At 43.6% G+C, this 25,628-nt stretch overlaps 1 protein-coding gene and 1 long non-coding RNA gene across 5 annotated transcripts in view; one reads left to right on the forward strand and one right to left on the reverse strand.

The window, feature by feature from the left end:
* LOC122451394 overlaps positions 1-25,628 on the forward strand; it is a 98,489-nt gene that overhangs the window by 57,314 nt on the left and 15,547 nt on the right. For 2 of the 3 annotated variants that reach the window (XR_006272403.1, XR_006272402.1), the window contains exon 2: positions 12,320-12,366. The exons of the other annotated variant lie outside the window; for it this stretch is intronic. This is a non-coding gene — a long non-coding RNA (uncharacterized LOC122451394). The remainder of the gene's footprint in view (positions 1-12,319; positions 12,367-25,628) is intronic. 3 annotated transcript variants of the gene reach the window in all.
* Positions 1-25,628, reverse strand: part of ZNF704 (zinc finger protein 704) — a 250,294-nt gene that overhangs the window by 32,441 nt on the left and 192,225 nt on the right. For both annotated transcript variants that reach the window (XM_043484182.1, XM_043484184.1), the window contains exons 3-5: positions 23,088-23,191; positions 17,618-17,850; positions 2,212-2,312 (exon numbers count right to left, since the gene is read on the reverse strand). In XM_043484182.1, coding sequence (XP_043340117.1) covers positions 2,212-2,312; positions 17,618-17,850; positions 23,088-23,191 — 438 coding nt within the window. The remainder of the gene's footprint in view (positions 1-2,211; positions 2,313-17,617; positions 17,851-23,087; positions 23,192-25,628) is intronic.

A 25,628-nucleotide genomic window follows, 5' to 3' on the forward strand; every position in this document is an offset into this window, starting at 1 on the left:
AGGGTGAGCCGAGTCGCTACCGGCTGCCGAGTGCTACTAATAGACACGCAGGCCTGGGGAAAATGGTGTGTCCTACACGGGGGTAAATCAGGATCAGCCCCTGGTGTGTAAGAACGGAGTGAGAATTCAGAGAAAAACAGTGTACTTCTTATGCTGGCGTGGTGTGCACTGCAGCTCTATCAGACACAAGATAAGTATTTTGGGGCTTGGGGTATGCTCCCTTCTTCTTCACAAGCAATCAACACTCATTAAAAACTGCCCCATCCTCCTATAGCCTCCCAGGCTCATTCCTGGGCCGTGGCTGGCAGAGATGGGGATTCTAACTCATCAAGGCCATGTGAAACATGCAGAGTAAAAAGGGAATCCCAGGGAAGCAAATACAGCACCTGCTGTACTTGAATTTCACCCACCAGGAGAGCATCCTGGAAGCTCAAAAGAAAATCAAGTGATGCTACTCACAGTCTATAAACACATAGATAGGGTATGTGTTTCTGTGTGGTGCTGAATAGGATTTGACTTTTTGGGCCGATGGACTTTAAAACAAAGACCCCCAGCACCTGATTCTAGCTTCAGGAAGCTCTTTCTAAACGTTCAAATAACTGAGATATTTACACTGTGAGCTGTCCTGATGGTGAGAGGTGAGGGGAGACGCTGTGGGGTTTCCTTCCCAGAAGGAGTGGGTTCTGTGTGGGGTTTCTTGGAGGGTGAGGTGGACCCTCTGGCTCATGGAGCAGAAGCCCTGCTTTGCTGGGCCACGACCACAGAGCTTGGTGATTTTTCACATGCCATCCTCTAGAAGGGTCTGGCTATGTCCCCGGCATTCCCAGCCTATGGGTGAGGGAGCTGGATTCCTGCTTCTTTCCAGCCATGGCAGGAGCCCATCCACAGGAATCAGCAAAATCACCTTGGAACCCGTTATTGTTTTCTTTTTCTACCACTTTTTACGGATGATGCCTTCCCTATGTTTACCCTTGGTTGGGCAAAGTGATTGTAGTGCTTATTTCTCAGCAGTCATAGCAAGGAGATCCAACCAGTCCATCTTAAAGGAAATCAACCCTGAATATTCATTGGAAGGACTGATGCTGAAGCTGAGGCTACAATTCTTTGGCCACCTGATGCGGAGAGCCAATTCATTGAAGAAGACCCTGATGCTGCGAAATATCAAAGGCAAGAGGAGAAGGGGGTGACAGAGGACGAGATGGTTGGATGGCATCAGTGACTCAATGGACATGAGTTTGAGCCAACTCAGGGAGATTGTGAAGGACAGGGAAGCCTGGTGTTCTGCAGTCCATGGGGCTGCAAAGAGACACGACTTAGCGACTGAACAACAACAACAACAACATCTTTTCGAAAAGATCCTTCTGTGTCCAGGCATTTGGGGGGCTCGGTCATGTGTTTGGATTTGCCTTGTGCACAGTTTATCACTTACAGCTTCTCAAGATCCCTTCTTAGTTCCACATCCCCGGACAAGAAAGACCCACAGACTAAAGAACAAGAGGCTGTACCATCACAGCCCTTCTGGAGTGGCCCCTAATCCCTGCTGCTCAAAACTTCCTTTTATCTTTCCTTGGAAAGGTTTTTGTATAACACAGGGAAATGTATCTGTTGTACAAAGAAAGGACTTATTTGGGCAACAGAAAAGGATAGAGCGGGTCACCAGGCTTCATAAGAATAGAAACACTGATTGTCACTGTGTTTCTTAAACCCTTTTCAGGGTATGTCTGCCTTTGAGGCTCAAAGTCATGAATATACTCCACTGGGGAAAAAATTGCACATATAATTTTACAAACATTTTCAGGGGGTCTAAGGACTCCTTATCCTACCCTACCCCACTGCTCCATCTTTTACAAATCACTCTCACATACATTTTATTTTCGACCATCACACATGACCCTGCAGGGCTGATAGTCTGAGTTTCCTTTTCAGATGGAACTGGGGCTCCGAGCAGCAGCTTGCTTAATATCACTTAGTGAGTATATTAGGGAGGCTTCACAGCTCTAAGTTCATATTCTTTCCACTTGTCATACTGGCCTGTATTATCTGCATGGCCATCTCCATATCCATCTCTTGATTAGGAAGACCAAGCAGGCCCAGGCTCTGCTTCTGTGTTCAGAATTTTTAAGGCACAATGTGAAGTGTAATTCCAAGTGCAGGTGGTCCTGGACTGAACTTGATGGAGACACACCCAGATCCAAAGGGAGGGCTCCTTACCCGAGATGAATGGTCCGGATGTGCTTCTGGATACCCACCGCAGTGCTCAGAACCTTCCCACAGTTCTTCCAGAGGCATTTGAACATCACCTTCATGGAGTTCTAATAAGGGAAGACAAGGTTACATTAAGATGAAAACTAACCCATCAACATAATAGCTTCCCATTCTCTTGACTATAACTCAGCACACCATTCTAGGAAACCCCCCAGGCAAGGATCCTAGTGACTTCAAGAGATTTTCTTGCTTCCTTCTTGAATACTGAGCCCTGCTGGAATGTTTAGTTTACTTTTTTAAAAAATTATTTTTAATTGAGGGATAATTGATTTACAATATTGGGCTGGTGTCTGCCATACATCAACATGAATCAGCCACAGGTATATGTATGTCTGCTCCCTCTTGAACCTTCCTCCCACCCCATTAGTTCACTTTTTTTTTTTTAAGGTGGTTACAGTGTCTTTTAGGCATTGTTCTGTGCTTAGTCGCTCAATCATGTCCGACTCTTTGTGATCCCATGGACTGTAGCCCACCAGGCTCCCCTGTCCACGGGGATTCTCCAGGCAAGAATACTAGAATGGGCTGCCATGCCCTTCTCCAGGGAATCTTCCCAACCCAGGGATGGAACTCAGGTGTCCTGCATTCCAGGTGGATTCTTTATCATCTGAGCCACCAAGGAAACCCGGCATTAATGACAGGGAATTTTAGAATATTCATTGAGCACTTAGTATGTGCCAAGTGCTAGTCTAAGAGTTTATCTCATTTAATCCTAAAAGATGGATACTATTATCATCACTGCTTTACAGATTCATGGAAAGCTTCAGTAAAACATGCCTAGTCAAGGGAGCCAGCTTCTAGCAAAACCAGAATATGAATTTTGGAAGTTTGGCTCCTGGAACTACTCTCTCCACCAGGACACAAATCTATCTTCTCCTACAAGGATCTTAGAAGTTTTCCAAAACAGTCCAGCAAAGTGATTGAGAGCACTGATTTTGGACTTACTTTCTCAAGTTCTAGTTTCCTTATTTATCAAATAAGAACAATAGTACCTGTCTCACAGGGTTATTATGATGATTAAATGAGGTTATGAAAGCAAATCGTTTAGCACAATACTGACAGGAGTAATTATTCAACCAATGGCAGCTATTATGGTCTTATGATGATTATACTTCCTGGAGTGAATTTGACAGGGAGTGAGTTTTCTCCCATGTGCTCACCAAGCCCCATCCTTGTTTCCTCCTGGGAACACAGCTAGACTTCATTTCCCAGCCCCCTGTGAAGTTAGGCGAAGTCACGTGACTGAATTAGGGCCAATGGAATAAGGGCAGAAGTGACATACATTCCTTCTAAGCCTCGTCCCTAAATTACTTTTCAATGTCACTCCAGCCTATTTGGCTGATTAGAGGTTGGGGATACTCAGGGACTTAGGGGACAGTAGCGCCACTAGATCAGGGATTTTTTTTTTTCAATATTTTAAAAATGGAAGTATAGTTGATTTACAATGTTGTGTTAATTCTGCTGTACAACAAAATGATTCAGCTATACATTCTTTTCTATATTCTTTTCCATTATGGTTTATCATGCGATATTGAATATAGTTCCCTCTGCTATATAGTCAGAACTTATACTTTAGGGATTTTTAACCTTTTGTTGGCCATGAATTCTTTTGGCAGTCTGCTAAATTCTATGAACCCCTTCTTAAAGTAATGTTTTTATTAATAATGTTTAAAATAAAATACACAGGAATAAAAAAACTGTGAGTGTGCTGAAATAGTTATCAAAATACTAAAAAAGTGAAGTGGTAATATATTATACTCTTTAACACATAAACTAATAAGATCTTTAAGTGAATCTAGTAACTACCATAATTTCAAAGTAGTGTTGTGCATAAATGATATTTCATGATATCTGCTAAGATTGTAGGATGATATGGAAATATCCACGTTTCATATTGGTAGTAACGTCACATGAGGCACTAATACTATAGTGGTTTGATGTCTCCAATCATAATTGTAGGAAATGCTAAATTATAGTTAAAACATTAATGACAATAAAGATTACTTTTTCTCCCATCTAATTTCACAGACTCCCTGAATTCTTTCCGCTCCCTTTGCGGGACTTGTGGACTCCAAGTTAAGAATCTCTGCACTGGGAGGAAGGGGTCTGGGTCCCTGGAGAATGTGTAGAGCAGAAACACTCCTTCATCACTTCTGCTGACCTGATTGGATTGTGACATGAGAAATCCTTTATATAGTTAAGCCACTGAAGTTTGGAAATGGGTTGTTTCAACCGTAAGCCTCCCCTGACCAATAAACAATGACACCTTCCCTGAACTGACGGAATTGCTGTAGGTTTGTTTACAAGTCTAGTAGGATTTCTGCTCTCTAGCCCTGTTCTAGAAAGCCATCATTTACACATTTAGAGGATGACTCACTGGCTATTATAATGGAATTAGTACCTTGATTCAGCCAGTCACCCCCACCCAAATCTTTGAAACAAAATACCTAGGAACTTACAGAAGTGAGGAGTATCCTGTGTGTTGGGAATGATCACTTTCGGGGTGGCAAGTGGAAGACACAGCATGGTGGCACATGGCTACAGTCTGTTGCAACAGATAGATTAGTGGCAGCAAGAAGGAGCCCATGCCTCCTGTGAGCTTCATGAGCCCAGGGAACTGGGGGGTCCCAGAGGTCCCAGGTGGCTGGCCTTCCTGACACTGTGACCTAGCTATTCCCACTGCAGCTCCCGGGCACTGTGGACAGCTCGCCCGTGCTTCCTGCTGCAATGAGCAGTACTGAGCTCCAGGAGCTGGCTGCAGCAGCAAAGAGCTGGAGCAGAAACTGAGAGAGGGATGTGAGGGGAGCTGAGAAGCAGAGACAGAATTAGGACACTTTAAAATACACTATCCTGATGAGTTGGTGTTTATTCTAAGGAGACCATTCACAAATTTCAGGCTCCCTGATCTTCTTGAGCCACTGGTCCAAATGCATGAAATGGAAGATGAACCAAAGGGGAAGAATTTAAAACCTGCCCTGCCCTCTACTCCAGCCCCAAGGTTCACAAAAAAGAATTGGCTTGATTTTTTTTTTTTTAATTCAGGGCAGATGACGACGATATTAATGAACAAATCCTCACCCTATGAGTGCTTTCTGCTCATTTCTCAAACAATGAAGCTGTTCTATTAAAAAATATCTTCCACTTAAGGGAATTAATGACTCAAACCAAAATTACAGATATCTGAGAGTCCAAATATCCATCTGGAAATGAAGTCATGATAGATGAAAGCACTTTTTGATTCATTCCCAGCCTTCTTGCTGATGGTATTCCTTTATTCATTAAATTAAATAGCTACTTAGCAAGGAATATTCCAGTGGCTGTGATGGAAAGAAAAGAAGCTGTTCTTCAGGAACTTACATTCTAATGGGGGAGAGACAGAAATGATCACAAATGATAATTGTTTCAGGTATGGTAATGTTTCTGGAAATGGGGGTGGGAAACGCTAGGTCAGATGAAGCCTCTAGAAGGTGACTTGTGAGCTGGGACCTGAAGGTTGGAAAAGGAGCCAACCATGCTATGAGCTAGAGTTTTCCAGGTAGAAGGAAGAGTTAATGAGAAGCTGTGAAGATGCAGAAGAGCTTGACATACTGTAGGGCCAGAAAGGAACGGTTAATTTGGAGGGAAAGGAGAGACGGTGTGACCTGTTTGAGATCATGTGGAGAGGCAAGGAGGGCCATGGAGGCAAGGAGGATTACGCAGGGTCTTGTAGGTAAGGGTAAGGAATCTGGGTTTTATTCTAAAATAAAGAAGCTACTGAAGGGGTTGAAGTTGGGGAGTGATATGATATGATTTAGATTTTAAGAAAATATCACTCTTGGACTCCCCTGGTGGTCCAGTGTGGTTAAGACTCCATGTTTCCAACGCAGGGAGTGTGAGTCAGATCCCTGGCTGGGGAACTAAGATCCAACATGCTGTGTGGTATGGCCAAAAAGAAAAGAAAAGATCATTCTGTTCTGTTCTGGGAAGGAAAAATAAGGTCACCAGTGTAGTGCTACTGCGGGTCAGAAAAGATGGCGGCTTGAAGAAGATTTGGGCCATGAGAACAGAGATAAGTAGACACTATCAGGGTCCATTTTGGAGGCAGATCCAGCAGTACCTGTTGTTGGGTTGAGCATGAGGAATGTTAAAAGGGATGGTATTAAAGATGACTTCTGTATCGAGATGAGTTGAGGTTCTCTTTGGGATACATTCATTTTGAGATACCTACTGGCTAGTAGGACAATGGATCTATGAGCCTGAAACTGAGAAGAAGTCAGGTCTAGAGATATACATTTGGAGTCAGGACCTGAAGGAGTTCTTAAAACAGATCTAGATGAGACCATCTAGGGGGATATACAGCTAGAGATAATTAGAAGGCCCAGCATACTGCAGATTCAATATTTCATGTTGGAGACTGAGAAGGAAAAGACAGAGAGACAGGGTGTGGGCAGTAGTGGTAATCAAGATAGGGTGGTATTACCAGCACAAATAGAAGAAAGTGGCTTAAGAAGGAATATGTGACTTATGCAGTATCATTTGATGTTCCCAGGTGGCGCCAGTGGTAAAGAAACTGCCTGCCAATTCAGGAGATGTGAAAGACGCAGGTTTGATCCCTGGGTCTGGAAGATCCCCTGGAGGAGGGCATGGCAACCCACTCCAGTATTCTTGCTTGGAGAACCCCATGGATGGAGGAGCCTGACAGGCTACAGTCCTTAGAGTTGCAAAGAATTGGATACAACTGAAGTGACTTCACATGTGTGCATGTACAACAATTAGTCAGTTATTAATAGATAGTCTTTTGAAATTAATATAATAGTATTACACAACATGCAGAGCCAAATTCCTCCAACACCTTAGGAATTTCTTACGGTCAAATTGGTAACTGTTTTGGGAAATGACAATCACAGTGGTATTTCTGTGCCATAACAAGTATTATTGATAAGACTGCTGTTCCTGGTTCTTGCAATAACACGTCAAGCATTTGCTTCTTGAATTGATTAATAAAGCCTGGTACTAACGATAGAAAAATAAATGTCATTGGTATAACTCCTTTCCTTAGGAGGAAGTAGCTGATACAGAGGTGTCAAACTCCCCAAACACAATGAAGCTGACCAACATCCTCTCTAAATCCCTTGGATTTTGGAGAACTACCAATTACAAGTGTTTGTGTATCATCTCCTCGATTATGTGCTGTATACTTAGTCAGTCATGTCTGACTCTGCCACCCATGGACTATAGCCCGTCAGGCTCCTCTGTCTATGCGGATTCTCCAGGCAAGAATAATGGAGTGGGTTGCCAGGGGATCTTCCCAACCCAGGGATTGAACCCAGGTCTCCCGCATTGCAGGTGGATTCTTTACCAACTGAGCCATCAGGGAAGCCCAAGAATACTGGAGTGGGTAGCCTATCCCCTTTCCAGGGGAATCTTCCTGACCCAGGAATTGAACCGGGGTCTCCTGCATTGCAGGTGGATTCTTTACTCATACCCATAATTTTCTGGGCTCCTACTAAGGGCTCCAAAGAAATCTGTTGTCCAAACAAAAGTAGATAATGGACATGAAGAAAAATGATCAACTTTATTTCTTCTTGCTTTTCTCTTTTGCCCGTGGGGTACTGCATCATCTCTTCTGATTTCTTCCAGCCCTATTTACTCCTTTATAAGAGTTTCTTTATTAAACTCTTCTCAGTTACCCCATCTGAGAACACCACCAACTTCTCCCAGGACCTTGATTGAAATGGGGCAAAAGTAGGTTATAAAAGAACATAAACAACATTATATATTTGGGGGGTTATTTAAGGCAAATAAAAATTGCATGGTGAAAATATTGTATGCTGAAAATTATTGCATGGTGAAAATATTGGGGAAGGGTATCTTAATTTTACATTAATTTCCAAACATAGAAGTTGTGTTGTTGTTCAGTTGCTCCATCGTGTCTGACTCTTTGTGACCCCATGGACTGCAGCACGCCAGGCTCCTCTGGCCTTCACTATCTCCCAGAGCTTGCTCAAAGTCACATCCATTGAGTTGGTGATGCAAAATATAAAAATTACCCTATTTTAAATTAAAATAGAAGTCAACCTGTAATATTAATACTTGCTTGATTAATTTTTAGAGAATACAACTATACTAGCACAAGAACCTCAACTTTAATGCAGTCAAGTGACTTCTTTCTACCTAGGTGAAGGTGTGTCAAACCATAAGGTCTCTTAAATCAGTGGTCCCCAACCTTTCTGGTGGGCTTTCTCAGTGGCTCAGTGGTGAAAAAAAATCTGCCTACAATGCAGGAGATGCAGGAAATGTGGGTTTGATCCCTGGATTTGGAAGATCCCCTGGAGGAGGGCACTGCGACCCACTCCCATACTCCTGGAGGGAAAATCCATGGACAGAGGAGCCTGGCAGGCTACAGTCCACAGGGTATAAAAGAGTCAGACATGACTGAGTGACTAAGCCCTCAAGCAACCTTTTTGGTACCAAAGACCAGTTTCGTGGAAGACAATTTTTTCATGGACTGGGGTCAGGGGATGGTTTGGGGATGATTGAAGTGCATTACACTTACTGTGGACTTTATCTGTATTATTAGTACATCAACTCCAATTCAGATCATTAGGAAATAGATTGTGGAGGTTGGGGACTCCTGCCTTAAATAGTGGTTAAGTACTTTTCAGAGTACCCTGGTTACTTTCAGTGGAGACAAATCCTTTGTCTACAGAACTGCTCCCTGTTATGCTAAAGGAAAGTCTGCCACGGGAGGAGGAGAACAGGAAGACATAGCTAAATAAACAGCACCCAGATTGCCACATGGGTCCAAGCTCGCCCAAAGAAGCCAAACTAAGCAAAGCGGCCGGCAGAGTCGCAGCCGCCAAGCCTGAACGTGACCATCTGTGCCTCAGCCCTGGCTTCTCTTCCCAGCTTCAGCAGATGTTCACCAGGCTGGGATGTCCGAGGTAGGGAGAGGCCACTGTTGGCTGGGAAGCTCAATGAGCTATGGTTCTCCACGCATCTGCCTGGTCTAGCTGAAGCTCCTGGCAGTTGGGCTTCTCAGGTTACTCAGCAGTAAAGAACCTGCTTGTCAATGGAGGAGCCGCAGGTTCCCTACACTGCAGAGAAGGAAATGGCAACCCACTTCAGTATTCTTGCCTGGGAAATCCCATGGACAGAGGAGCCTGGCAGGCTACAGTCCATGGGGTTGCAAAAGAGTTGAATGTGACTTAGTAAACAACAGCCTGACAGTTATAAGCCGACTCAAGGAATCTCACACATGCTCGGTGCGACGTTCGCAGCAGCTTCCAGGAGATGCTTCTTTAGAATCACTCAACTTTGGCCTTGGGGCTACTATGGTTGGAGAGAACTTCCTGAAGACTCATCACCTTTGTGGCAGCTCCCAGGATGTCTCTGATACCAATTGCTCTAGGGTGATAGGCTGAGATCTTTGGCTAAGCCTTCCTTCATCTTCTCTCTGCTTCCCTCTCCATGGCAAGCCTCCACGCTGGTTTTGACTTGTTTCATACTTAGGATACATGGAGTGGCTTCTATCTTCCTGAGAGAACCCGGACTGGTACACAGGACTGATAAGATGACCACTGAAGTCACCTTCAGATACAAGAGTGCAAACATGGCTGGATTTTGAAATATACAAAATGCCAGGGATAAGTTCAATTACAGCTATATTCCAGAAGGTACATACGTATGATTTTAATCATCACATGACTGGTTTACCAGATAGCAGCCTGGGGTTAATACCAAGTTGCCTTTATTTGGTGATTGGCGTGTTTGTGTGTGTGTGTGTGTGTGAGTGTTGGGATAAAGGGTGGGTTGATATTCATGCATTCAAACTTCCCAGAGAGAAGACAGTCCAGTTATTCTACACAGGTCAATGTGTTGCATCACACACGCTTCCTCAGCCTGTCTCCCGGGAACTCACAGCTTTGGCAAAGCCTCCAGGGGCTCTTTCAGGATCAAGAAGTCCACTCAGACCCTCAGCAGGTTCCAAAAGACTGACAAATACTGTCTTTAAAAAAAAAAAATCAATAACTGTTAGAAGTTGAAGGCATTCCAGTTCTTTACTGGGACAACAGCCTTGTACATGTCACCTCACTAGTTTGGGGTTTGCTTTCTTTGTAAAACAAGAAGAGTGAACAAGATTAGTGACCTTGGATCCATGAGGTGTATAGGAAAATTCAGATGTATATCAAGCAGGGATTAAACATTTCCCACCTATTTGTCCCATTTATGGGTGCTGTGTGAATACATAAAATTTAAAAATAGCAAAAATATTTCTATAAATGGAATAATACAGAATGTATTCTCATGTATCTGATGTCTTTATCTGAGCATATTTTTTTTTTGAGCTTCACCCCCTGTTTCATACTTCAGTCATTAGTTCCCTTTTACTGTGGTACAGAATTCTGTTGTGTAAATATACCAGAAATTATTTAACCACTTCCCTGTTTATGGAAATAGGTCTCTAGTTTGGAGTGACAATGAATACAACTCTTATGAAACTTGTCTACAAGTGCTTTTGTGGACACGCTTTCTTATCTCTTAGGTAAATATCTGAGAGTGGAATTACTGGGTCATATGGTGAGTATATCCTTAACTTTATAAGAAACGGCCAAACTGTTTTACAAAGGGGTTGTACCATTTTACACTTCTAAGAGCAATCAATGAGAGCTCCTGTGGCCCACGCTTGGTACTTAGTACACCAAAAAGCGCACACTGTCTGATTCCATTTACAACAGGCAAAATTAATCTCTGGTGACAGAAATCAGGGCTGCCTCTCTGGGTTGGGGGTTAGCATTTGACTCCAGACGACACAAGAACTGCTGGCCTGGATCAGAGTGGTGATTACTCACGTGGAGACATTAGTTAAAACTCACTGAATGATATGTTTAAAGTGGGTTCATTTGACTGTGTGGACATAATACCTAAATACGGAGTCAATTTTAAATGATGTCTAAAACCACAAACTAAAGTATTCCTGAATTAATAGAAATCCCTAATCATTAAATTTTCTCCATCAGTGAATTCTAAAAGTGCATCTCATTTTTGGGGACATCTGCACATGTCCAGACATGATCCAAGCGGTCCTGAAACTTGGAAACGTTGAGCCTGGGCTCGATGATTTTTTAAGTCCTTTGCGCTCCTGGACCACACACTGCCTGGCAGACTATTCTAAGATGCTGTCATTAAATTGCCGAGATCTGTCGTCTTTACCCTGATCCTCCCTGAGGTCAATCAGCTCTCTGACTCTGGCGGGCGATGCTGTGTCATCACCCTGAGATCCACACGGTGTGACCCCGAGTGGCTTTTCTTAGCACTGCCCTCCCCAGCACTTCTAACAGATGGGTCTATTTCTGGAGCAGTTCTTCTTACAGAAGGCACTTCTCTGCTCAAAATTAGTGGGTTAGCAATTAAGTCAGCCTAGAGACTGGCAACAGCCATAACTGTGAGGGCCGTGAGGGTCTCTTGGAGCAGTCATTCACAACTTAAAAGTGACTCACTGCTTTCTGATTCCGAAAGATCGAACACGCAGAGTAGAGCAAATGATTAATTCACTGTTTACTACCGTACAATGATGAGCGAAGTATCTTACGTGAACGGAGCTATTTTTTTTTCCCCTTCTGACTTGAGATCTCCCCAGTCTACAGGTAAAGTGGTTCATGGTCAAGATGCCTGTGAGATAAATGAAAGTGATGAAGACTGGAATTTTGCGACTGCTTTTGAGTCGTGCTGATGTTTTGAAATGCAGAGTCCTGAGCCAGGTTTCCTCGGGAGACCCCGACTTCTGCCAGTGTCATGGCCTCCTTCACCCCTAACCTCATGTAGGCTGGCCTCTTCCACTAACCTTAAGTAAGCCCAGGGTGACTGAGGTGGCCGAGGGGCCCTGTCCTGAGCTGCAGCAGCCCTGGTCCTATGGGGCCAGAACGGAGGATGGAGGCAGACAGCCTTCCCTGTCCACACTCACGCTTCTCAAATGCCATTCAGTCCGTTGTCAAGTGGGTAAAAAGGGAAGCAAATATTAGCAGCACCCTCACAACAACTTGACCATTACGGTGCTATCATTTTTCATATTTTACAGATGAGGAAACTGAGCCTTAGAGAGATCAAGTTATTTGCTACGCTCACGTGAGTACTGCGGGCTTCCCTGACGGCTCAGATGGTAAAGAATCTGTCTGCAATGCAGGAGACCCGGGTTCGATCCCTGGGTAGGGAAGATCCCCTGGAGAAGGGAATGGCTACCCACTGCAGCATTCTTGTCTGGAGAATTCCATGGACACAGGGGCCTGAAGCCCTGTGCATCCGCGGGGCTGCAAAGACTCGGACGTCACTGCGACTAGCACTTTCACACTTTCATGAGTACTGTAGCTGAGGTGCTAATTCCAGAGCCCGAACGGTTTTATCCTGTTTAGGAAAGGACAAATCCCAAATCTGACTGAACTAGGAATCTGACGTGGAAAAAAGCACAGTATTAATTAGTTATGAGCCCTTCTTGATTTTCTAGAGGTCTTCGGGAATTGAATGTTAACTCTTGGCCTTCCATAGAACTGTTTTCTCCCAGACGCCCGGAGCGGCTGTATTTAGGGCCATTGCATCACCTTGTGGTCAGGATAGGAACTGCACCTTCCCGGTAGTCCCGGAGTCCCAGCTCATACTACTAGGCTCTTCTCAACATCTGAGTACACTCAGTCTGAAATTCCAGAGGAAAAATCTGCTAGAACGGGGCTTGAGGCAGTTGGCTGGCTGATTTCCAGAGCCAGGAGAAAGAAGCCTTTCACTTCCCCTCCTCGCGTTCCCACCTACCTTGGCTAAAGAGCCATGTGCCCTTCCCGCAGGAAGCTGTCCGCCCCCACCTCCCTCAGCACAGTGGTCCACAATCCTTTTGGCATGAGGCACCGGTTTCGCGGAGGGGGGATGGTTTCAGGGTGATTCAAGCATGTTACATTTATTGTGTACTTTATTTCTATTATTATTACATCAGCACTACCTCAGATCATCAGGTATTAGATCTCGGAGGTTGGGGACCCATGCCTCAGCAGACAGCCTGGAGTTCCTCTGTCTTTGAGTTCTTTGTAACCCTCTGCACCCCACTCCCACCCTGCCATGCTGTGCTGGCTGTAACTGGGTCTGACTGTTTTCTTTCCATGTTATTTTCTTCTGGGTGCAGAGGGAAATGTGGATTCTTTGAAATTGCCTCAAGAGTTTCATCTTTGCTATTTCAGCTAAGCTGATCTTATTTCTAAGATTATAAGCTACAGGATTTTGGATAATTCACATAACCTCAGTGAGCCTCTTCTGCACAATGCGGATATGACTAGGCCAAAGATGTTCCTGATGATTAAATGACATGCTGCATTTAAAAGTATTTTGTTAACTATAATAAAATATACAAATATAGTTACTTATATATGTATATATAAATTTGATAATATCAGCAATTGTTTCTTGCTCACCACTGAAAGTAGGCAGCAATAATGTCTTATTTAGGCAATAAATCTCTCTTCCTCTTTACACAAGTGGAATAGGGATCATATAAGAGGTGAGAGTGAGAAAAAGTGTTAAGATAACTTCTGAATAAGTTTTCATGAGGAGGAAGACCAGGGTCTTTGCTTCATAATTAGTATAGGGTATGCCTCTTCCCACTTTGTTTCAGGGTCTTAAAACAGGTCTATTACAAAGTTGCTACATTCTAGTTTTAGAGCTTATAAGCCCTTCCTATACTTATGGTTGGTCACACTTAGTCTTCATGACAGTCCTGAGAGAGGTTTGATAATATCTGTTTGCCTGTTTAACAGACAAAGAAGTAGATGATCAGACAGATGAAGTGTTTTCCTGAAGTTCTCAGGGTAGCAAAGTTGAGTCTAGAATGTGGATTTTTAGATTTCTAATCAGGACACCTTCACTTACCACTTAACATGTTCTCTCTTTATACTAACGAATAGGGGCTTCCAAACGTTTTTGACCATCAGCCACAGTAAGAGACACCATTTGTAAAGTAGACACATAGGTGACAGCTGAAACCAAAGCATCAAGGAACAGTACTCATCCTGATTATGTCCACTGCACCCTATTCTGTCCTGTTCCTTAAAGATGTGCTGTTCACAGTCATTGAAAAGATTCACAGCCCACCAGTGGATTGAGACATGCAGTTTGGAAAATACTGATCTAGAAGGTTCTCAAACAATCCCCACAGGACATATGCCCAATACAAGTCCACGGTCTCAAATGGATATTATAAACCTCAGGGGAATGAAGAGGAAAATAAAATGAATCAGAAAGTGTCCCCCAATTAGAACATATTGTCTATGGATTAGACAGTTAACTCTTGGAAATCGTTTGAGGTATGACTTTAAAAACCAAAATAGCAGCACTGCAGCCACTGTGATTCCACCACATTATGTGCCTGGTAAGTCACTTCAGTTATGCCCAACTCTTTGAGACCCCCGTGGACTGTGGTCTGCCAGGCTCCTCTGTCCATGGGATTCTCCAAGCAAGATTACTGGAGTGGGTTGCCATTTCCTCCTCCTGGGATCTTCTGGACCCAGAGATCAAACCCACAACTCTTATGTCTATCTGCACTGGCAGGCGGGTTCTTTACATTTAGCACCACTGGGGGGCCACACTGTGAGCACAGCGTCTATCGCTCATAATTATTATTGCCTTTTTATACATCAGTGTCCACCTGCCGAACTTTCGACCTTGAAGGCTTCCTTGGGCTGCCCCTTGGGCTGCACTTTAATCTCAGGATATTGAGCATTGTGCCTGTTGGATGCTCAATAAATATTGGTTCACTTGATATACTAAAAAAATGAATTATGAATCGCAACCATCCTACTTTCTTGTTATTACCACTATTCAAAATAACTTTAAGTTCAAAAAGCAATGGCTTGGTCTATGTACGATCCATGCATTAAAAACTAGGGACTACTTGGGACTTCCCTGGGGGTCCAGTGGTTAAGACTTTGTGCTCCCAATGCAGGCGGCGGTGCAGGTTCAATTACTGGTCAAGGAACTACGACCCCACAGCAAAAAAAAAAAAAAATAGGGACTACAAGCTTCATCCTTTTGCTATCACCCTGGGGAAATCCAGAGTCTGAATGGAGGGAGAAGTCACAAAGAAAGAGGGAGAAACATGGCTCCCAAACTCCTGAAGAGTGGGTCTGTGCTATTCAAATAAATGCCAGTTTGTAATGATTTTTTTTTTTCATTTGGTGACTTGACTATCTCCTAATTGAGTTGAAGCCTAAAGACTTTACATACAAGTCTGACCGAGGCAACCAAACTGCAATGCAAGAGTATGAATTTTGGCTCGTGGCTATGTTGGAAAGGAAAAGCTGTGATGAGCCTTCCAGCAGGGCACCTTACAAGCACTGGGGAGCTCCCTCTGCTGTGAGTCTTTGCCACAGGCTTGGCTGTGCTTAATGAGAGCCAAGATCACACACTCCGAAGGCCCCAGAGACAAAGTCTGTGCAGCCTGAAGCAACAGGACAGACTCCAGGTCCACACAGCTGTCCTGCCTGTGGGTTCTCACAGATGCAAGTGCAGCCTCTCTCCCCAGGTAGTCAAGACCCAGGGTCTCTGGGGACCCACAGGATGTCTGGACAGCTCCAGGACCCTGCCCGATGGACTGGCGTGTGAAACAGCAACTCTTCATGCCCCAGCCTTTGGGAAGGACCAGAGATGACATCAATGCCCTGTTTGTTCTCTGGGCAGAGAGAGTGCGTGTACCACCAGCACCATTACACATGCTGCCTGATGCTGAGAGAGATGCAGGGACGGATGGTGTTGGATCAGCGCCATCTCTTTGTTTTTCTCTTTGAAATGAACTGGGAAAATAGGTTGCACTGCAGTCCACAGGGTTTTCTTTGGATTTTTGTTTGTGAATAGTCATTAATAATGAAGCTACCAACTGCAAACTAAAAAACTAAAATATATTTAAAAAGTCTATTTACATGGAGATTTAAAAATAATGTTACAACGTTTTCTAGATATTGCAGTAGTATTTCTTTATTCTATGAAACAGAAATGCTTTTTAAAATTGTGAGTGAACATAGTCACTTAAATGTGTATGAAGAGAATGAAAATAATATGAGCTTTCGGTTTAGGCAGACCTGGGTTTGAATGGCAGTGCTGGCCCTTTCTAACCTGCATGCATTCGTGTTAAGCTGCTTCAGTCGTTTCTGACTCTGTGCAACCCTGTGGACTGTAGCTGGCTAGGCTCCTTTGTCCATGGCATTTTCCAGGCAAGAATATTGGAGTGCATTGCCATTTCCTTCTTCAGGGGATCTTCTGGACCCAGGGATCGAACCCACTTCTCTTAGGTCTCTTGCATTGGCAGGTGGGATCTTTAACCACTAGTGCCACCTGGGAAGCCCTCTAACCTGCGTGACAGGGGTGAAATGTATAACTTCCCTGGTCCTCAATTTCCTATTAAGATGGGAAAACAATACCATACAGGACTGCTGTAAGGATTAAATACAAGTGCAGTCAAATTAATTTATTAAATCAGCGAGATCTACTTTTTCACTTCTAATTTAATAAATACATAATTTGGGGCATGTAAATACTACATATGTTTACATGTTAGCTTTCATGTATATTTCACATCTAGTTTTATAAACATAAGTCAGAAAATCTTCTTTCCCACAACCCTTTATAAGTCTGTGAAGCAGAAAAGAGTAAAATATAATTTTATTTTACAGATGAAAAAGTTAATTCCCACGAAGAGAGTGAGTTAATTATCAAACCAAGCCTGAAGTTCAATTTTTTGACTTCCAAATACTGGTAAAGTCCCAGGTGGAAGTGTTGTGAAAGTGTTAGTTGCTCAGTCCTATCCAACTCTGCTACCCCATGGACTATATACAGCCCACCAGGTTCCTCTGTCCATGGGATTCTCCAGGCAACAATACTGGCTGCTGCTGCTAAGTCACGTCAGTTGTGTCTGACTCTGTGCGACCCCACAGACAACAGCCCACCAGGCTCCTCTGTCCCTGGGACTCTCCAGGCAAGAATACTAGAGGGGGTTGCATTTCCTGCTCCAGGGGATCTTCCCCACCCAGGGATGGAACCTCAGTCTCCTGTGTTGCAGGCAGATTCTTTTCTAGGTTACCTGATGTTACCAGTGCAGCAATTTACAACCAGGGGAGAAGACGGGATGAGATTGGGGGTGGGGTGGGGATGCATACTTGGAAGAAATATAGTAATATTTTAATCATTTCTATTTGTCTTTAATCATGACCCTTAATTTATTTGAAGACTTCAAAGGACATTAGAGGCGAACACGGGCTGTTTCTGTCGATCAAAAGGGGCGTGTGTTGGAGAAGTGCCCAAATCACCACCCCAGGAAGCGGATTCCCCCCAAATGAAACCTGAAACCAACCTTTCGTTTCCTGGGGATGGGCTCATCAAAGAGCAGGTTGCCGGCCTCCGCCTCGTCGATGCCGTCGTCGGGGGGCGCGGGGCTGCGGAAGGGCTTGAAGCTGTCGGCGGACAGCGGCGGCGACGGCGTGGACGGGTTGGACTGGTCGCTGGGGGCGCTCCAGCTCCAGTAGCCGCTGCTGCTGGTGCTGGAAGGCACGCCGCCCGCCTCCTTCCAGGATCCGCTCAGGCCCTCTGTCGGAGCACACAATCACAGTGTCAGCGCCCAGTCCCCGGCTCCCGGGCGCCCAGGCCGGGGTCAGAGGGGCGGTGGGAGCCGAGATTCCCGGCTGCTGAAAGCACCTGCAGCCCACTCGGTAACCTGCAACAGCTCAGGACGTGCGTTATACTCTATTTATACTTTCCAAAAAGTTGCATGATAGTTTGTTTATAAACATTTGTTTTAGCCATACGTGTGTGCGCGCTAAGTCGCTTCGGGCCTGTGGACTGTAGCCCACCATGCTCCTCTGTCCACAGGATTCTCCTGGCAAGAATACTAAAGTGGGCTGCCATGTCCTCCTCAGGACAGGCCTTTTCTAAGAGTTTTCTGACGGATGTTGCTTTACGCAACACTAGTTCCTTAGGATGATAGTGGAGAATACATGAAAACAAGGAGAAAAAAAGATGTTATGGTTCACTAAGTTTAGGAAGTTTAGGTGTTTATGGACAATGTTATAAGGGAGTAATGATTTGCAGTATTTTTCCAAACCCCATCCCCACATTTTAACATTTTAAAAGGAATTTCTTACAGGGCTGTGATCTTTGGAATACATTTATAGAGTTGATCTAAGACTTAAGAACCTAAGAGAGAGAATTTCTGATTAGTTACCTAAAGCCATTTGCCATTCAGCTAATTATAATAAATAATTGTGCCATGTATTTGGTGTGTGTTTTACATCTTACAAGGGCCTCCTGGTAGCTCAGCTGGTGAAGAATCCGCCTGCAATGCAGGCGACCCCAGTTCGATTCCTGGGTTGGGAAGATCCCCTGGAGAAGGGATCAGCTACCCACTCCAGTATTCTGGCCTGGAGAATTCCATGGACAGAGGAGCCTGGTGGGCTACAGTCCATGTGATCAAAAAGAGTCGGGCACAACTGAGCGACTTTCACTTTTATTTCACTTACATCTTACAAAGCTTATTCACACAATCTGATGCATTCTCATAATATCTATCTTTCAGAGTAAGGATTATTATGCCCATTTTACAGATGAAGTCCCTGAGGCACCAGGAAATTAACTGACTTGCCATGATTAGTACATAACGAGGATGGGCCAGGGGCGCAAATGCTGGTCTACCAGTTGGCCCTGCTTCTCCTTCAGTATATGCAGACCCTGGGTGTGAACATCCTTGTTTCTTTCTGGCAAAACTGAGATCAGAAAAGAACTTATTGGTAATAATTACTGATAAGATTGGTGTTGAATTTTACCTTTCCACTTGTGGGAGAAAACATGATGAAATGCTTGCTAATAGAGATTTTTGCCCAGTTGGAATGTCTTCAGGGGCTCTCTTAATCACTGAAGATTTGCTTTACTTTTCAAAATGCCCAGTCTTAATTAGCATTTGTATAAATTTGACTTTCTTTTGGATAATTTCTCCTCCATATTAACATGCATTTTGAATATATTAAAACTATATCCTAACTACAAGAAGGAAAAAAATCCCAAAATGCCTCATTAAAGAAATGCTATTAACGTCTGTGTAATTAGTAATGAACTGAAGACAAACAACATGCTAGCATTCATCGAAAAATTTCTTGACTATCTTCACCTAATTATAGGTTTCCAGCATATTCCTCAACTATGTCAAGCAAAAAGTTCAGTTAGATGAATGAAGTTTTAAGTGGAATAGCAGAAGTAAACCATCTCATTAAAGCCAAGCTCTAGCAGAATTACAAGGTCTGTTATGCAAGCTCACACCTTGATAACATTAACAAAACCAAACCAGCATCTCACTCCCTGTGGTCTACACAGAGACTGAGATACTCCAGGGACTGGAGTTCCCCCTACTAAATAAGAAAGCTCTTTTCAATACATAACTTCAAGAGCAGTCTAGTGTAAGGCCTTAGGCAATATTACCTGGTGGACAAACTCACTTGGCAGGCCCAGGAGGCTTTAAATATATTGAAGCATACACTTGTATAATAAAACAAGTTCATGGTGCAAGATCTGTAATCATGTTAAGTATGAGGAACTGGCAGGAGGAGAAGGGGACAACAGAGGATGAGATGGTTGCATGGCATCACCGACTCGATGGACATCAGTTTGAGCAAGTTCTGGAAGTTGGTGATGGACAGGGAAGCCTGGCGTGCTGCCAGGCTTGGGGGGTTCCCAGTCCATGGGGTCGCAGTCAGACACGACTGATCAACTGAACTGAACTGATGAGGAACTGAAATAATTTTGAAGCCAACTATTGTTACAGTGTGGTTACACACTGCTTCCTGCCAGTGCCAAGAGTTAATTTATTTGTTTCTCTGTGAATGGCATTTCCTTTAGAAACTCTATTTAATCAGAAGGACAAAGGAATATAGAAATAAATCTTTCAGAAGCCAATTTCTAGTGTTTTTTAGAGAGCAGTGTCTTCTTATCTTAAACAAGCTTTTGCTAAAAATTCAGACAGGCATTTTGCTGGAATCTCCCTCATTTTGGACCCACATCCTAACAAAATGATCCTTTCCTAGCACAGCAGAGGATCACAACAGTTTTCAAAAATTCACTGATATGCAATGATTCTGGAGATAATCTTCATTTCTAAAAAATAGCTTTCATTATCATAAATTGCTTTCCCTTTTTAAGAATTTGCTTCCTTTTGCAGAATAAATGAGAGACATCAGATATTTGGGATTACTATCTGGATAGTTATTTTTTTAAGTCATAATGAACACTCTCTTTATAACTGTGCTAAGAAAAGTTTGTAATGAACACGCAAAAGGCTTATTTTGATCCTAACATTTCAATACAAAGGAATATAAAAATGTTCTTAATTTAAAAATTCCAATGGTAAAAAGAATGAGTACATAAAAATTATGGTTTTCCCCTGAGGATTCCATGAAATTCTGTCATTCTTTTTTCCTAGAATAGGTTTTGGGGATGACTTCAGCCTTGCTTTTCCTATCATCTTTCTTTAGCAGCTTTGCCAGGCTGAGAAGGGTATCAGGAAAGATCAGGCTCATCTCAAGAGCATGGTAGCTACTCTAAGTGAAGTGACATCACCCCAACTTGTGGGGAATCAAGACAGTAGGCACTGCAGATTTCTGGTACTGATCTGAATTCCCAGCATCTTGATCATTCTTCCCACTTCCAAATAGATTGCAGTAAGTTTGGGTGAGGACTTGACGGATGTTCCACAAATTTATTTTAACACCTCCTGTTTATAACCAGATTACGGGGAAACCCTAGCTCTAGCTTGCCAGTGACTAGGCTGGCTTTTGAGAGGAGGTTTTCCATGGCTGGTAAGTTCTACCCGGCGGCCTCAGAATAACATTTCACTGATCTGCAATGTGGCTTCCGCTCCATGGGTCGTCCACTGTAAATGCTCTTTTCAAAGCCATCACATTCTTCTTGATGCGGAATTGAGTCCTTTTCACCTCGACCTTCTGAAGTCCTTTTCACCTCGACCTTGTTTCAGCTGTTGCTCCCTGAAACAAGCTTTTCCCTTGACTTCCATGAAATCACACTCTCCTGCTCTCCTCTGCTTCTCCAGTTACCCCCTACCTTCCTGGGTTCTTTTCCTTACATAAGGAGGAGGCTCACCACTTCTCACTTAGCCACCTTCTCATTATCCTTTACTTTTCCATAGCTCTCTTAGGGTCAGCTCATCTACGTTCATGGCTTCAAAATGTCACCTTTCAATTCTGCATCAGCCCAGATCTCTCTCCCAGGCTGACCCAGAACCCCATCAGATGCTGTCCTTTGGATGATCCCCAGGTACTCCCTACTAAACGTGTTTCAAGCTGGATCTCTCATCTTCTTCGGCAACCCCAACTCTTGCTCCTAACATTCATCAATAGATCTCTTCCTCTGCCTTTGCTCATCACCACAGGGAATGGACTTCCCAGAAGTCACCCTTGTCACTCCTTCTCCTTTATCTTCTCTGTCTATCACCAAGTCTTGCTGATTCTGCCTTCTTCTTATTTCTCAATTATGCCCTATATGCATCCCCACTGTGACCACCAAGGTTCAGGACACGCACATGGTTTTTTTCTGTTTTATTTTTTTGTTTTTGTCTTGTATACTCAATTATAACTTTCCAATGTTTCAATCATCTAATAGCTCTCCTATAGCTCAGAAGAATGTCCAAACTCATAACCAGACAGATATGACTCCTTGATTTCCTGCCAGGCTCTCCAGCTTCATCTCCTACTCCCCTACTGATTTATCATATTGAATTATATGAGTCAATATTATATCACGACTGAGACAGGAGATCTGGAATCAGAATGATATGGAAAGAAGTTCAGCTCTGTTTAAAGTCAGCTAATCCTCAAGTGTCTCAGTGTACTCATCTGTAAAATAGTGATAACATCTCATAGAATTGTGAGAATTACATGAGATAAAGTAAACCTAGTATATGGCACATACTAAGTACTCAATAAATGCTAGCTATTAATACAGCTGTGATAGTTTTTTTCCCCCCAAAAGATTGTACATTACCTAGGAGTATGGACACTGTTTCAATGATATATTCAAACCATCTATTATGGTTGTTGTTCAGTCGCTAAGTCATGTCCGACTTTTTGCAATCCCATGAACTGCAGCACGCCAGGCTGCATCTGTTATGGTACCTAATAAATATATACTGAATAAAAGAATGGATTAAGGAGCCTGGGATAATGCTTTTTCAAGATACTTAATCTTCAGAGTTCTTTGGTCCAACTATCCCTCCAAACAAACAGAAAAAAAAAAAAAAGGCTGGGGAAGTAACTTCATGAGACCAATCTCCACCTACCTGGAGCAATATGGAACACAAGTTCTTAAAGATAAGTTGGAAAGGTGGTGGAGGTCAGTAAATGTACACTCAATGGGTAGACATAGGAGTGAGATGCAGTGGGGTCTTTGGGACGATGAGGAGGAGGCTGGTAGCTCCAGGGTCCATTTCTTTCACATTTCCGCTCACTTCCCACTAGTGGGCGAGGGTCCATTGTGTGTGTCGGGAATGAGTCTGCACGTAAGTGCAAAGACCAGAGTCTGGAAGGATGTGTTCCAAGCTGCTTAGGCGACTGCCTTTGGGGAGGGGCTGGCCCTGGGAGGGTTTGTGCAACACAGGGCTGAATTTTAAAGTACGGGTGTGTTCATGTGCTATGTCATTAAAAAACAACCGGGGAACAAAAAAAGGGAAAAAAGGGGAAGAGAAAGAGGAAAAGAAAAGAGCTTCCTCAAAGAGCAGCTCTGCTCCTGATGTGAGAGGACCCTTCCCTGCGCCCTGGCAGGCTCACCGTTCTGCCGCACAGGAGGGCTCCGAACCAAAGGGCTGGTGGACAAGCTCGTTAGGACCATGGCTGCTGTCACCTTATCCATGTCCAGCTCCTCCGAAGATTTCCTGGAAGACAGGAAGGGACATGGTTAACTGTTCATTCTGCCTCTCTGTGCCATGTTACCACACAGGTTTGCCCCTTTCAATTGTCCCCATGAAAATGCAATGCTTTGTTAGTTTTATTGTACAGATGAGGAAGTCAAAGTCCAGCAGTTAAGTGATTCAGTCAAAATCATACAGTATTGATGGTCCACGGTTAAGACTCCGAGCTTCCACTGCAAAGGTTACAGGTTCAATCCTTGTTCAGGGAACTAAGATCCCACAAGCTGCACAATGTCTCAAAAATTTTATTTGATAAAAAAATCTGATTAAAAATTTTATGTACTATTAGGAGGTGTCAGGTTCATCCATCGGTCATTCATCTAACAGGCGTTTATTCAGAGCGCAGTATGGGGCTAGACTCTTCTAGGCATGGGTGATACGTGGTAAACAACACACAAGGCTGGTGAGGAGAAACACAGGATCAGCAAACAACCAAAAAGGGAGAGACTAATTTCTGGTAGTGAAATGTGCTATGTCGGGTACAGACAATTTGACATGACAAGGACCGTGGACAGCTGCATTTAACGGGGTCAGGGAAGGTTCTCTGAGGAGGTGACCTTTCAGCTTAATTGTGAAGGAGGAGGAGGATAAATTGACCCCCAGCAGCAAGACAGCTGTGTGAACGCGAGGCATCAGGAATCAGCGCTGGACATTTGGAGAGTGACCCGCTGGTGTGAGAAGGGGAGAGTGGTGCTGAGCTGGTCATGCGGGGTCTTTTAGCTGTGGGAGGTGCTTCGATTTTATTCCAGGTGGAACAGGACATGACCAGAAGGCTTGAAGCAGGTCTAGTGATGTAAAATGATTGATATTTTAAAAATCACGACCTGAGCTGCTATATGGAGAATGAGTTCTAGGAAAGGTAGCATAGGGGCAGGGAGACTAGTTAGAACATAATTGCTAGGAGTTCAGGCAGGGGGACAGAGTCTCATGGACTAGGGTGGGGGCAGCAGTAGGGGCCTTGGAGGATTGGCCGCTGCTCAGGGTGTGTGGGGTGAGCAGAAGGGAATGTGCCCAGGTGTCTGGCTGGAGCATTAACTGGACTCATTTACTGCGCTGGAGAAGGTGGGAGAAAATGCAGTGAGGGGTGTTAAACTCCAGTGCTGGCTTTTCCACATTCTACAAGAGGAAGGCTAGGGCAGAGAGTAGTTGCTGCGTTAACATGAAGAGCCACTGAGATGAAGAGGTTACTCTGGTTCATTAATTTTGGCCAGCTAACCCTGAATAAAGGCTCATCAGATAATGATCATTGTGAATTGAAACCGGCTTGTTTAAATTCATTTCAATAATGAAGTCAGCATTGAGAGGGAAAAATGTATGCATTAATAGTACCCTGACATTAGATAAATTGTACCGCCTCCTCAGAGATGAATATTTTATTTCAAATGAGGGAACAACTGAAGGAGCACAGAGGAGGATTAATAAGTCATATCCATAAAGGAACTGACATTTTGACAAAGGTGGTTTTCATCCACAGGTGTGCTGTATAGTTTGTAAAAGCAATGAACTCTTGAGAGACAAACTTTATAGCATCGCTTCAAAACAACAAAGGGAAAAAAGATTCCTGACTTGGAGAAAAATCAAATGGTTCCCAGTTAAGGCAGGTTGGGGAACTGCTCAATCAATTTCATCATGAAATTACAAAAATTATTACAATTTGGCTCTCTGATGTTCACCATAGTGCTGAATTACTAAGCAAAGCTTACTCTTTCAATCTAAGGTACCAAAAGATGGGAATGTTTGAAATTTTCTTCTATAGTCCTTCTCAAAGTTCCTTATGCTCTCTCTTGGCAAATTGATCCATCAAAAGACAAATTACTTGGTTCAGAGAAAAGTACTTCTAGAAAGCAAGCTTGAGAGCACACACAATGAAATTCACTGCACAGAAACTTTCAAGACAGTTTCATACACTTAGGGAAGAAACCACTCACTCATTTGGCATACCATTAAGAGATTTTACAGTATCTACAATTTATAAGATTCTCACACTTGGGAGTAAAGGTGATCCTAATTTTTTTTTTCCAGAAATGAGACCTACTGAAACAGCACCAGGGAAAGAATGTAAAGCATCTTAAAGTAATTCTGAGTGTTTTATGCCTCAGTCTTCCCATGTAGTCATGGCCACAGAGGGAAGGGGTTACTTCGGGGGCGTGAAGCAGAAAAGCTTGCTGTAGAAACGGTTACATACAAATAGATGGTGGGGCGCCTCGCACAGGCGGCTCCGGCCCGAGCTCAGCTGTCAGGACCACTCCAGGCCAGCAGGGGGCGCACCTGAGCAGGCCATGCTGCCATCTCTTCCAGGACTGAAGAATGGGAGCTGCTCATTTCTCTTTCCAATTATCAGCCTTCTCTTTTTTTTTTTAACAAAAGGTTTAAGAACCTGGAAACGAGTTCCATGAGCCTG

This window comes from Cervus canadensis, chromosome 12 (assembly GCF_019320065.1).
Source record: "Cervus canadensis isolate Bull #8, Minnesota chromosome 12, ASM1932006v1, whole genome shotgun sequence".
Taxonomy (NCBI): Eukaryota; Metazoa; Chordata; class Mammalia; order Artiodactyla; family Cervidae; genus Cervus; species Cervus canadensis.